Source organism: Schistosoma mansoni, chromosome 1 (assembly GCF_000237925.1).
Source record: "Schistosoma mansoni strain Puerto Rico chromosome 1, complete genome".
NCBI lineage: Eukaryota > Metazoa > Platyhelminthes > Trematoda > Strigeidida > Schistosomatidae > Schistosoma > Schistosoma mansoni.
In genome coordinates, this window is record NC_031495.1 from 28,924,073 (window position 1) to 28,939,510 (window position 15,438).

The 15,438-nt window shown below is 36.9% G+C and overlaps 1 protein-coding gene across 1 annotated transcript; it reads right to left on the reverse strand.

The window, feature by feature from the left end:
* Positions 1 to 4,350: 4,350 nt before the first annotated feature.
* Smp_025750 (hypothetical protein) lies at positions 4,351 to 5,756 on the reverse strand (the record flags this gene model as incomplete). The annotated part of the gene is made up of 1 exon (XM_018793948.1): positions 4,351 to 5,756. One exon carries the CDS (start codon positions 5,754 to 5,756, stop codon positions 4,482 to 4,484), a length of 1,275 nt encoding a protein of 424 aa, XP_018648409.1. The 3' UTR covers positions 4,351 to 4,481.
* Between the last annotated feature and the right edge of the window lie 9,682 nt (positions 5,757 to 15,438).

Below are 15,438 nucleotides of genomic sequence, written 5' to 3' on the forward strand. Positions count from 1 at the left end.
CATGCCCTGTTTGACTCAGGGATATCGGCGATTATAAGTTAAAGGATTTTATGTCAGTAAAGTTAAGAATAATTAAAATATCGACGGAAATTTCAGTATAAAAGAAACAAGTCAAGATGCATTGGAAAAGTATCATATTTTTGAAAAGAAAGGTACTGGGTCCAAGTCTCACTGTGAGCATCATTATCAGGATGTAGACACACCCAGTTGGAAAGTTTTAAAATGAACGGAACCTGCCATAATTTTGACATACTCCCAAAACACTAGCTTTAACCAGGTACGTTGTTTTTAAGTTAGATGTACGATTAGGTGTGAAAAAATCTAAGTGTTTATTTAATCAACTTATTGAATGTGATTGTTGCTAAGATTGTGAGTTTAAATGTTAATGCTTAGTTGTCCATGCAGTAGAAGTTAAATCGAATGATAACAGGAAAGCATACTCGTTTAATACTTATTATACAAGACAAGCAACATCTGATTAAAGCAGATCAACATATAACCCCTTCAAGAATATCTAATTTTATAAGCTTGCATGAAATTCTAAACCCTCATTATGAAGTTTATTTATGTTTAGTCCACATACAGCCAGCAACTTGTAGTCTTTCCTGTTTAATGTATTACAGTAGAATTGTGGTGTGTGCTACTGATGTCGACATACATAAGTAGTATGTATCATCAGTCGAAAGTGAAATATCTGGAAGCATAAGGTTAAGATCGAAGACAAGAGTACGATAACAGAGTGATTGGCGTAGAAACAAAGAAACAGTCAAGCCTGAGACAGTTGATTGGCACTTTACAAATGAAGCATTTATTACATGGTTCTCAGATTTGACTATAAAATACTGTAATTTTGTATCCAAATACATTTGGCTGTATCCGCCTGTGTTTTCTTTCGATACAGAATGTGTAAGGATCTCAAGGAACGCCTACTGATCCTGGACCCAATCAAGAAGTAAGATTTAGACGCCAAATATGAGGCTAGTGTGTGATTCCTTATATTTAAGGATGGAGTTTGTTCGATGTCAACACTGTATAGCCTAAGATTTTGATTGAAATGAACTCAAGGGACAACCAGTACAGTTTGATTCATCATATAAACTAACCTAAGTATGAGTTCCATCTAGCAGATATAACCAACAGTTTGCTTATACGTGAGAGTTTATTCGTGAATGGAAATATTGTCCAGTCAACGTTCATAACGAGATCGTTGGGCTGTCTCATAATGCTTCATGGTTATTAGACACCTAGGACAATCAGCCAGAGTGCATTTATACTCCAGAGATATGATTAACCAATGATCTGTTTAAACTACTCCACTTCACGAACAGGAACCCCTATGAATTTGGATATCCCGCATATAGCTGAGTCATCGGCATAGAGTCCGAATTCATTTTACAACTTTTAAACGTGAAGGTGTCAAAGACACAGTTCTTTTCACTAGAATATTCGCTTTCTTAAAAGGAATTAGGGGTTTAATAAGACCTAACCTGAATTTAAACTCTTCTAACTTAATACATTTGAATAGCTTAGAAACCTATCATGTATCTTAACACCCTTTGTAAGTGTAAGTGATCCTAGTGCATAAAATTCCATGTCATTATTGAATCTAGTCCATTTGCACTACAAAAGTAGGAACAATCCAAATAAAGTATCCTGGATGTACACCAACCCCAAGTTTATTCAAAGGGTGATCAACAGTTATTGAACTTTATAACTTCAAAGGAAATAATATTATGAACATGAGAAAACCTAAAATGTCGAGTGGGTTAAACGTTCAAAGCAAAGGATTATGAAAAATTCACACTCTTCTTAGCCCAAATAGTATATGTTGTGTTTTTGCCTATGCCACTATCTTTATAACCATAGGCTAGTAGAATATCCACAAGAGAAGCCAGACAACTGATCACTAGTGCCCATACTTCATGTGATTATATAAACAAAACACTAAAACAAACCGCGAAGTGTTTCAGTATGTACATAGCTAAGGCATTTTTGATTCAGACCAGACTAATGGTTAATCGACTGTAATCATTGAATGGTAAAAGAATAGAGCAACAATCAGTGAACCAAAAGGTGGTGTATAGTTAGATCTGAATAAAAACTGAAGTAATTGCTTAATCAATAACCAAGCAATTAGACAAAGGATAAATTATCTTGTCTCGACTCAACGGCACAATTGGTAGTAAAAAGCACTAAGGTAAATTGCTATTGGTTTAGTAATCAAGCAATGATGATTAACGAAGTTGTTGATGGTAAGATACTGATGAAAAATAAATGAATGCTGTATATGCCACTTTCTCAAATCACTTTGATAGATGACAAGCAGGTGGGATTATATGGAGAACGCTAGGAAATAATGAGTTATGCAGGACGAATTATTTTCCTGACCTGAAGTTTTCAACTCTTATGGCAATTATGTTTTTGATAATCCTGAAAATTTGACTTAGCTATCATACACTAAGTTGTCATCTGAACAAAAGAAATTGCCTTGAAGTTTTAATTAAACCTCCGACTAAAAACCAAGGTACATTAGAAAAAATTATATTATGTCATAAAATGATTTAATTAACAAAGATATGATGAAATCGCATATTTAGTGTGGACAATAAATTTAGATTTTTATTCATTAAAACAGAGAGGATAATATTTTTCATTTTGAAAAGTGTTCACTATATTCTACAAGCCACCTTTTGGATATTTTTAAACGATTATTGAGGTCAATGACATGCGAAAATAGAATAGAAATCAAAACCATCTTTTGTATAGGAAATGAGATTCCGATTTAGTTCCAGTTATGTCATCCGCTAAAAAAGCAGCTAGGAATTTCCAGTTAGATTTAATAGAAAGTACATATTCTGGACAACAAGTTACCAGGCATTTTTCACCTTTACCCAACTATGTTGTATCTTGCTTGGTCACTCCGAGACAAGATCGCGTCTGGATCGGATGTGAATCACTTCAAGTCTTCACATTACGTCAACATAACAAAAGGAAGTTACCATGACGAGAATCGATGACAATATTGTTAATAGTCAAAGACAAAATGAAAGCAAATAACTTAGTCGGATGGGACAAATGAGCTCGATGAGTCACATGCTAACTTTGATGTCGGTAATATATATAAGACGATATAAGGCACTCGAATTTCCTAATTGTTATACTAAATATTTTGCTCCGAATAGAAAATGGTGTCTAATCAGTACGCTGGATGTTATAGACAGATGCAAGGGAAACTGAAGTGGCAGACACAAATTAAGTAATCTTTAAGGCAATAGCTCGGTCATCCAACTTCAAACAGATTTTAGTGTACAGCTGATCAGAAAAACGCCATACGCAATCGATTTTCAGTATTCACGTAGTAATACCGTTCATGAGTACAAACTAAGCTAATTGGTCTCGATCTATCGAATTTACTTGTCGAGCTTGTAGGATTTTAAATGTCACATTTGTAGTAGAAATATTGTTGGGGTGATACAGAAAATTCCTCGCAAAAAACAAGAAAGGTTCAGGAAACACTAAGAAGCATTCTATCCAATCAGCGTTCAGTAGAAGTTTTGTCAGAAACATCACGAAAGTAAGAAGTCACATGTGGAGTTTCTGATTGGCTGATTACCACACTGCTATTATGTTTAGTAGCATTCCAGAATTTTCAGGAAGACCCAAGGACTTCTAAAATACTATAAAAACCCTATATTTACTGTACGTAAAGGAACCTTTAGAGTGAAGTGCTTCTCGCATGCTTTGCGCCTTTTCTCTCGTGTTCAAGTTGCTGTGTAATTTTAGTTTGGGGATTGCGAGAATAGCTTAGGAAACGAGTAGTGTTCAGTTAGCAAGACATATCATATATAACGCATTATGAGCTAAATCTGCTGTGCGTTAGTGTGTAACCTCAATAATAATTATAACCACAACTTAAATATTTGCCTATTAGCTATTCAAATATGCAGTAAAACCCTGATTCGTTCTTTGACACTAAATTGGAGTGTTATAAAATCATTTTATTTCTAGCATATTAGATAAGTGGAAAACAATTTATTCCCATAAAATTTACTTCACTTATTGACTTAATACTGCAAAACTTCACTGACTTAATGACAGATCAAGGCAAAGGTAGAGTCAAAGAATTACTTAATACGTTACGTCAATATACGGCTAAGAACTACTTATATCTGAATTAATTAAACGTTTTCGCGATCAAAAACATCTCTACGTTGATAACACATAAAAACAGTTCTTACAGCTGTACTTTTGGAAGATTAGCATAGATTAGTCTGAGGGTGTAAAACCAACTGGTCGAAAGCTAACGCAAGATAAAAAATTGAAAACAATGACGAGTGAGAGCAGTAGTTTATATCAAATTAATGAGATTCTGTATAAAAAAATAACGTGCAATCAAATCACTGACAGATATCACAGATTTTAACGAAAACTCTACAATAAATTGAGACAAAAGCTCATAGGACATCTGCTTAACCTGATAATTATTGTGCAAGCGACACGCATTTCTGATAGTTATCATCGATTTTATTTCGTGAAATATTAGGGTCGGTTGCATTATATGAATTTGAAGGTAACAATGATACTGTGTTGGATCCGCGTTTTCGATTACGTTTGCGATGTCGAGGTTTCGAACGCTTAGATATTATGTTCGTCGGTTCGAGATTGTCTTGTTTGCATGCATTATTGTCAAAAGCTGTATTACCACTATAGTGAAGTTCTGTAGATTCATCATCATCTGCCAACTGGGATGCTAGGTCAGCCTCGAAACCATTTGATATTAAGTACTTCAAACGATCAAAGTAGCGAGACCTTGCTTCTATTTCCCAAATACGATTAGACCTTTCCAACCTGCTTGCTGTAGCATATGTATAAAGATTGTACACAGCAGAGATAGGGTTCTCCCTAGGAAAATGCACATGTTTTCGACCATCTAGTTTTTTTTCATTGCAGTGAGGATCACAAGCATGTCGAGCATCGTTCTCATTATACAGGTGTTTATGGTTTAAGTCATTTGCATTGTATTTGAACGACCATTTCTTGTTGACTTCATAAAGTTGTTTGCTTATGAATTTTTTGGGTTCGGTGGAACATGCCTTTGTAGGCAAATGATTGTGAGAACCTTCTGGACTCGACTTTACTATATACAGCTCTGGAGTGTGGATTTGAACAGAAAAAGTCTGTTCCGGTTCATCACTTTCATCTGAGGAGCTTGATAGCTGAACAGAACGAAAGAAATCAGACTGACCCTGAGGGATTATTGAACGAATAGTTAGATCGAAGTCTAACTCATCTTCCCGCTCCGGAATACTAAAGTCGCCACTACAGTATAGCAAATCGAACAGACGACGTCCATGGGAAGGACAGACCCAATATTGTCTTTTGATGCAGAACTTGGTACTGACTACAGTTATATGATGACAATTAGTTTTTATATGTAAATGCAGAAAGGATGCTAAGTTGGTCGCTTTCGCATGTAGTTTTGACGGACATCTACGATTTAGATTAAAGCCACGTAGGACTGCTTGGATCGCTCTCGTAAGACTATGGAAGGGAACAGAAGGGGTAAAACTTTTCCGGGGGCTTAGTGCCACAGCTGAATTTGACCGAAGTTCGTTGGCAGCAAGTTGATGATAAATGCGTCTAAACCAGCAGTCTCTACACTGAAGTAGGTCCCGCAATATTTGAAGGTCAGTGGAGGGAAGAAGCGAATGCGAACCAAAGTGAACTGTGGGTCCGACTGACCAACGTTCTGCCATCTACAAACAAAAAGAATAAACAAAATAGAACACTGAATAGGGACTAATTGGATACCAATTAAAAGCATTTTAAGAATAAATGTTCTCTTAAAAAACAAGTCATAGGTAGTCTGGAGCGTATATATTTTCATGGGTATGCAATTTTTGAATTTCCGCTAGATATCAAATGGTCATAAATCCTGAGATCTTGGGGAAACACTGTAGTACGGCCGTGTATTTTATACATCAAAACATAGCGTGTGTGGGTTTTAGTCACTTAGACTAGTGTTGTGTCTTGTTATTGAGGTTCAATACGGACTACGGTGTTACGAATCTAGGAACGAAAACGATTGAGCTAGTCCAATACGGTTGGTTTTCTTTGAAACTGAAAACAGTCAATTATACCCAACGCATGAAACTTTAATGGTCAACACAGGTAGAGATTTTCGCCTTTTCAATGAAATTCGACTATTCTTGAGACCGCCTTAACAACTAGTGATCACAGTGCAGATTGATAGAATAGGTATTAAGGACCAAGAAAACGTGACACCAGTTATTACTCTGTGACCAACCAGTAAAGATCTAATGTTTACTTGACGATAAATCTCGAAAAACCCTTCATAAGTAAACAACTATGAACGATGTAATTAGTTAGGATAAATCTGATTGCAAACAAACGTACTTCGCTCCTCTCCTCTACGATTCAGAAATGCGATCAATGGATAAAAAAGCACGACTAACTGGGGTGTTCGACTATATTTATCACTTAAAATAGTTGTTGCTTCGTTATGGTTTTCTGTATACACCATTTGCAAAAATGGATCACTTATTGAGCTAATGAACACAAGTCTGAAATATCTGACATGTTCTTTACAGTGGAAGTGATCGGACGCTAGATTTGAAACTGTGACTTTAGAACATAACATCTGAGTTAAACAGTCCACTTATTCCTGAGCGATAATAGTCATCAATAAACTCCAAAACCATCAGACAGCCATAACGTAGGGTATGGTATAAATGTGCATTCATTTATACTAATCATACCAGCACAGAGAAACGAAAGTAACAAGATGAAAAGGAATTCATATGGTGTCTGTAGTAGTGACGTCTTTTTGGTATTAAGTGGTAAACTAGAGATTTCGGTTGACTATGAGTCATTTCTACTCCCTTAGTAATGAATCAGCTACCAAGAAGAATATGGCGACCATCCTTCAACTGCCATCAAAATTAGGCATGCAGTGACAAACATAAAACAAGTTAAAAAATTGGGAGGCGACGATCGTTTACTTCAAAATCCTTCAAAGGTGATGATCAGCAATTACTAGGCGAAGTGAAGTTACTAAAGAGTTAGGAAAATAATAGATAGTTGTGGCACAATATTTTTGATTATCGATCATTTCAAAGATTTTTCTATATGGGATCACCGCACCAAACCGTATTTTTAGTAGTCTCCAAAGATTTAAAGAAGTTCAAAAAAGCATGTGGACCAGATACAAGCGAGAGTTAGTTGACCAAGTCTTTACTTTCCGATGTCTTAGAAATATTGCTCGCGTCTGCTGGGATCACCGGGTAAGTAATAGTGAGGTTAGACACAGGGTATTGGGGAATGATGGTAAGCCAGTTGATGAGGTCATGAATCTTCATCAACTTAGATGGTTGGGCCACGTGTTACGTATGCCTGAACACCGATTACCACGACGCGCTATGCTGACCAGTGCAGGGGATGGTTGGAAAAGAGTTAGGGGCGGCCAAACCAAAACGTGGCATCAGTGCTTGAAGTCACTAACTTCTAGTCTGAACCATGTCGGTAGATGCAGACTACTTGGTTGAGGTCCGCGTGACCATCGTAACTAATGGTTGGAGACTCTGGGTGACATGGCTCAGAATCGATCACAATGGCGTAGGTGTATACACTCTTTGTTTTCCCTTAAACCTTGAGATTAAATTTGCTTCATAACTTTCTCCCTTCCTATACGATATCCTTATATACAACCTATCTTTTATATACTACCACCACTAAATTAATTACTTCTATGAATCCGGTGTTCATCTTGTTGTGCTAACGAGGTATGGCAACTTGGACCGATGTATAAATGTGCCTGGTCCTACGTTGTAGCTGACTGACTACTTCCCGACAGATTATAAAACACCGTTTTCAACGCCGCAACGGTTATATTTGTTAATTTAGTGTGCATTATGACCTCACTATTTGACAAAACTATCTGACATGAACTTGTTGTTAACTCAAAGTAATGAATAGAAGCTGATCCGGATGAGTTAAATCCAGGAATTATCATGGGTATAGGTCTAGAATCTAACTTTTAGGCTAGAGAATGTATAAATTCAAGTTTGCGAGATGAACACAATTGTGTCGGACTAATTCCGATTACTGGTAGTCCCTAGTTTATAAGAAACGAAAAAAATATTCTCGTGATAACTACGGTTATGAATTAGCTTTAACGATTCGCAAGTGAAAGACATTTGGGGATTATTATATCAATGGATAAGGTGCGCTGACCAATGAATAATATGCAATGCTACATTGTTATCGAGTGATAACTGGTCACGAGGCCGAATAATTGACATAAACCTCCAATGAACTGATACCAAAAAAACGAACTGTCCAATAGAACAGGGTTCTTATTCTAAGAAAATGACACGGTCATATGCACAAACTTTTACTCACAAAGAGTACATGATTAGAAGTCATTTGACGAATAAGCGACTGGGGAATGCTACGACCATAGGTTAATCATTCGCCAAAGTAACTAATGCCTAACTACTACGATTAATCCTTGACTTTATCTCAACTTAAGATACAACAGTCTGACTATCTAGGAAAATAAGTTACATAACTATCCAACACGTAAATAGAGCTTGAAAACAACAAACCTGAAAAAGTCAGACTAGTTTGTCCTAAGCACTGCTGTAAAAATATAATACTAGTCTGTCGACAGATTTCAGGGCACAATTAAACAACCTTATCTAGTGAATGTATCCAACTTAGTCAACCATCCTCATGGTTTGGAGCACTGCATAACTTTAGTGTTCCCAATCCACCAGTTGTAACAAAAATGAGAAATACTATGAAAATAACTATCAAAACTTTGTAAGTTACACGCCATCAACGATCTTTAAGTCGTATGGAGAGTTAAGCACATCACTAGGCAGTGTACTTATCTCGATGGTTTTAACATGTACCAAGTTATACAAATTGCTGCCCCGTTTTTGTTTTACTGAAGGAGTGAATATTCTTTAGTACTACGTAATCTCGAGGGCTAAATGAAATCCGATTGTGATTGGTCACAGTTTCGGAGAAAATGACTTTATTTTCCTCTCAAATAATCCCGCGACTAGCAACAGATACATGGCAATGTATATATGGTTTTAATAGCCAACCTCCTACGTAAACGGATTTGAAAACAGAATCCCAAGAAATTACTAAACGCCCGATTTACACAAAATCAAGACGTTTCCGTCGAGCTTCTGACATTCAGGATAATTTCTCACCATAACGAGAAATGCTTTTAGTTCTGCTGCATGCCTGCACCTGAAAAATAACATGATGGATAATTACTTTGTCTTTATAGATTAAGACGGAGAATAATATTTTTCATTTTGAAAAGTGTTCACTATATTCTACAAGCCACCTTTTGGATATTTTTAAACGATTATTGAGGTCAATGACATGCGAAAATAGAATAGAAATCAAAACCATCTTTTGTATAGGAAATGAGATTCCGATTTAGTTCCAGTTATGTCATCCGCTAAAAAAGCAGCTAGGAATTTCCAGTTAGATTTAATAGAAAGTACATATTCTGGACAACAAGTTACCAGGCATTTTTCACCTTTACCCAACTATGTTGTATCTTGCTTGGTCACTCCGAGACAAGATCGCGTCTGGATCGGATGTGAATCACTTCAAGTCTTCACATTACGTCAACATAACAAAAGGAAGTTACCATGACGAGAATCGATGACAATATTGTTAATAGTCAAAGACAAAATGAAAGCAAATAACTTAGTCGGACGGGACAAATGAACTCGACGAGCATAATATACTGATATTAAAATTCAAGACCTAATGGAAAATAAGGACTAGACAAATTTGTGTATATGCTGCTGATTTTAAGCCATGTTACTCAACGTCTTCAACTGCCAATTATAATTTGCGCGTGATCCTAAACCAGAATATTTACACCTCCACACGCGCCTCAGCATGTCACATATTGCTTTGAATTTCTGTTATTTTTTCTCAATTTATTTATTTCCCAGCCATCACCATGTGTTGAGAAAGATGGAGAACGAAATATAATTAACCAAGGTCTGGGTCTTCTTGCGAAATGAAAATGAATAACCTTAGTAACCATTTTGTTACCAGAACTTGGATGTGATAAATACCTAATAAGGAAAACAAATAGACTTAGGAGATCCAATAGACGGACGACATAACTTCCAGAAGTTCTACAAACATATGGGAACTAGGATACACTCACAACAGGAAAAATCGCAGACGAAGCATTATCAAGTGTATGCTCGTAATATTCGAATGATTAATCCGTGCGTAAAACTAAACTATCTGGCTGTGAACTCGATAAGTCCTTGCTGTATTTATATGACCAGTCCTTAAGCCCTCACATAAAAGAATGTCAGAAATGAGTCGGAAAATTAAGGTTGGTTTAGGTGAAAATTTGATCCTAAATAGACTGGAATCTTAATCCATTTAAATCATATAACTTTTAATTTTGCATCGAGAATACGACGAGATAGGACTCTAGTCCTTTCACTACTGTACACTGGGATAAAATTTGTGTAAACAAGCTACTCTCACACTAGCTCGACGGAAAATCCATGTGTGAAAGCCTTATTATAACAATGAAAATAAAGCATAAGTTGGAGGTAACGTCTTCCTGGAGTATTTGACTGTATATATGTTATGTTGCCACATTATAAGACTTACGAAAGAATTTTGAACGGTTTTCGATAGTTATAGGTGAGTATTCTCGGCAAGTTAACACAAGCAGATACGAGACAATGCATGAGGATGTAGGAACAACAGGCATCTGAAGGGACGATTTGAAAATAACACTTCCTTGAGCGGTACACTTAATGTCTTCAAACTTCAACCTTGCTTGTTTGAGTTCATGAACTGCATTTGAATAGGGCAAATACTGAAAACAGTTTTGAACAATTCTGTGGTCAGGCTATCAATTTTTATTGAAAGAAACCCTAAAAGCGATAAACCTAATGAATACAGATTGCAAATGCGAAGAGATAACCAATGTAACAAAAAGAATGATGGCAGGTCCTTCTAAATTGTGGAAAGTTTGAAGATGGAATCTATCAGAAAGAACATGGTGGACCCGGTATCCCTGCTGTTTACTATTAGCATTCTGAATTTATTGATATTAGGGGAAAGAAATTTTGCAGTAATCTAGTTTTATATCCTACATTCAAGAAGATTAAACATGTCACCTGGCTACTCATTTATCTTCAGATCTTAAGATCGCCGGCGTAAAGGGAAAATTCAAAAGTCTGGAATGTTATGCAAGTCATTCATTATCAAACATTAAGAAGAGGAGAGGTCCGAGGATCATAGTCTGGTGCAACAATGTGCGTCATGGGGTAAAGAGATTCGCTAATCAACGTTTCTGATGTAAGGTTGCATGTGTATTATAATTCACTTGAGACTTGTGCTCACTGACTTAATGAGAGTAGATGGGAAAGGAAATAAACCCTATCAGACAATCGGATGCTCGGAAATCAGGGGTGGATTTAATCTTAACGTTGTCATGTAAACCTGATGTATCGCCAAGTGGAATAACAATCATGTTTACGTTCATGTAGTCATTGGATTTGTCATATTATGATATATTTATTATTAAAGGTCTAGATTATTTTGTGAATTCTGCTCTGGCTGTAAGTTTTGTTTGCCACATCTGACTGCCTTTGATAAAAACTATAGAGAATCTTCAATGACTCCCATATCAGCCTGTTTTTATAAGTATACTGACTCAAATCACTCGGCCTGCAAATAGGATAAAAAGTTCCTGGGATAGCGTTGTTGTCATGTATTATAAGATATCATTCATTTTAAAAAAGCGATAAATATATTTCGTGTTTAGTTGTCGACTGTACGTCTAGCTCTGACCATAGTTTAAGATCACTGTTGTAGCTGTAAATAATTTCCCAAAATCAATAGCTCATTAAGTGTTCGACATTGGATGCTGAACACGTTGTTTAAGTGGACTTGTTTAACTGAAGGCTTTCGGTCATGCATCCGTACCAGATCACGTTTTGACTCAGCGTGGGACACTGCTCCTACGTTCGCTAGCCAGCTTAGAATAAACGCTTCGCTATATATCGGTAACGTATCAAATATATCTTTCCTACCTATTCTCGTCTGACTTCTGATTTCCCTTGGTCGGGAAAAAGCTTCGAATATAGAAGGTGCTACTGGTAGCAGGTTGTAAAATCAGAATACTAGTCGTATCTTCACTGTCATTAAACAGTTTACCCAGCGTTAACATTGATAGCAGAATAACTGTCTGTGATTTTACTTTCCTGCAAAAAGCAGTATACAGTCCTGGGTGAGGAGTGTTTTGCGTCTAAATTAAATGTAGCTGGCTGTAAACAAACACAAAAAATCTCATTGACAACTGGGAATTTTAGTTTATCAGACACTAACTCTTCTTGTATATCTTCCGATAAGACCAGACGCAGATGCATCGGGATACTTAAATGGGAGCAAAACAATAAAAGCTATACAATACGGTACTAAGCACATACTATGCTTTGCACAAGTTGTAGTAGCTGATCTAATCTTAGACTAATATTCATGGACTCGAGGTAGATCACAGCTGCGTAGGTTCTTTGCCTAAAAAATGTAATTTGTTTATTTAACTACTCCACATTTTGGACTAAAGCCATTACCCGTGTATGCTCACACATGTGTTGCAAAAGAAGGCTGGTGTCAGGTAAGGTTGATTACTCTTGCATTTTTACTTTCGTTTTGTTGTTGGTTGGACCATGAAAAACTCCACATCTCAGAGTAATCCCAGAATAAGGTTGAAAACTTCAACTCAGATTGAGTCCCTGAACTGTACAGGTTACTTCAACTTTCAATCCAACATATATCAACAAATGAATGTAAAAGCTGTCACTGTGGCAGTGACTTCCATAGCCATCGGCCTTAACATTCACAAGAGACAAAACAAGATCCTGAAACAACTTAGTAAGGATAAACAAACTCACACCGAACAGAGAGGCCCTAAAATATGTGGGAGCTCTTGAATACTGGGACACCACAAACGAAAAACAGGGAGGAAGGTCCGATACAAATTTGAAGACACCGATTGGAAAAGCGAGGTCAGCATTCTCCTAAAAATATGATAGCCGGACTTAGGAAGAACTGTCAGCCAAGGACAAAACCATACTTTTCCTAGTATGGAAGTGTGTAATATGAGGCTTAGAATAAAACAGTATTAAAACACATCGCAAACGTAGGAAAGCTTAACATCAAAAACGGCGGGAGAGTGACGCTTCTGACCAACAAGTGTGATGGTGGAGAGATACCTCTAATCCAACCATTTCTGTAGGGTAGAAAGTTGTTTTGTTCGCTTACCGCTCCTTGTGATCTAATGGGACGTAACTAATCAATAGTGTTGATGCTAATTTCTCATACCAAATTCATTTCGCTTTCTAGCGAAAGTCCTACTTCGAGCTAAACCGAAATACTATGCTAAAAAGTTATCCAACAGCTTTAATATTGAAAAAAGATCAACAGTAATTGCCATGAAAAAAGTCTTTTGTGTATCCAAACTCTGTTTTTCCTTTACTACATTTATAGATCTACATAATCTCAAACCTTCAGCACTTTTGAATCTCCTCTATCCAGAAAGTGCTTCATCCATTTGTCGTCATGTTTTATGCTCGTCTTCTTTAACCTATCTGGATACACTTAGGTAAAAATTGATCTAATGAATGGAAATAAGTCTAAATAGATTTAATCTAATGTTTCCATAATAAATGACTCAGCTTAATCAGTCATTATTATTGTCTGTTCAAATTCTTGTCCTTTTCTTTCTCCTGCTCTTTTACGGCACCGTAGTGATGAACCACCTTTTCGTAATGTTTCCTTTCTTGAAGAAGGGTATCACTCTCTTGGGGCGAGGTCGTATAAAAGTAACTAAAATGGTGCTTGTATTAACAAACCTATGCTTAGCTTGGTGAAAACAATACGCTTTAGATCGCCAATGTAGATGATCTGTGTTGATGATTGAGGTCTACAGGAAATGAGTGAGGATAATGTGACATAGCTTGCGTCAAAGTCACGTCTAGCAGACAGTGCCTAGTGTGGATTACTCTTTCGTTGTATCAATGTGCTGTGGCTATTTTCACTACAGCAGTGAACAAACATGATGTTTTTGAAAATCTTTAGTAAGACTACATAAGTACATAGTGTAATCACTGCCACATGGCCAACCCCATAGTGAGCGGTCGGTTATTCTGCGTTAGTCCTCCTCTACACTCACGATGTTTAACAGACAGGCCGACGATCAGTGATTCCTCATCTAACGAGAAAATGGTTCAGCCTGATTTCATTACGATTTAGTGACGTTTCACTGAGTCTACAATACATTCAATGTTCGCAGCATGCAGGGATTAGAGGAGATATGGTCATGATTCTCTTCACCTCTATAGACCACTTTCATGATTTGGTAGTTAACTATATCTTAGAGAATATCCTTTTAAGGTGGAACAGGAAAAAACTCACATAAATATTCATATAAAGCTTCTTGTGGTTCTAATTGTAACCTATAGAATCACCTGTTTTAAGTGGTAGTGATGAAGATGTATGTTGGTTCTTTCGAAAGAGGCTCGAACTTTACTGTTATTCTAACGGTGCTGAGGGTGATTACGCTTGAGGTTATCCATTCTGAATTCTTATGCTAACTGCGACAAAAGAGCTTTTCGAGCAAACCCTCTACTGGTAACGTTGAAGCGCATTTTTGACCAGTTGGATGGAAGAACTTTCCACCTAATCTTCAACAGTTTTATTCGTCCCCATGTAGAGTACGGAAACATAGTATTTCCTCCCTCACTCCAAAATGACAAGGAAACTCTGGAGCAATTCCAACGGCGAGCCACATAAGTGTGCCACGAGTATTCTGAATTTGACAACGCCCTAACCAGTAACACCCTTTATAATCGAAATATGACAACCCAGTTCAATCAAAAGTTAGAAGCGCAGAGGTTCGAAGATATATAAGATAGGCTTTCGATATTACGAGAAGCGATCAACAAAATCTGGCTAGCGGTAGTAGATGTGAAGCATTCACTCGCGATCTGATGCGGATGCGCGATAGAGCACCTTCAGCTAGATTAGTCCATTAAAACTAATACGGTCAGAATCAAATGTATAAGGCTTAGAGAGCTATCTATTTTGAGGATTTATTTACCGCTAAACACGAAATCCGTTCGGGGACTCCAATTCAAGTCTTATGAAGAGCTCCTCTAATCACTGAACCTTGACCCATTAGAGTACAGACGTTTTAAAGGTGATCTAATGACTTATGACAGTCTAAACACTCGTGGGTATCTTTCCTACCTTAGAGATGACACCCAGAAACTGGAGACATAACGAAGCAGAACGGACCTTAGACAAGCTTCTCACCTCACAAAAGTAGTCAAATGTTGGAAT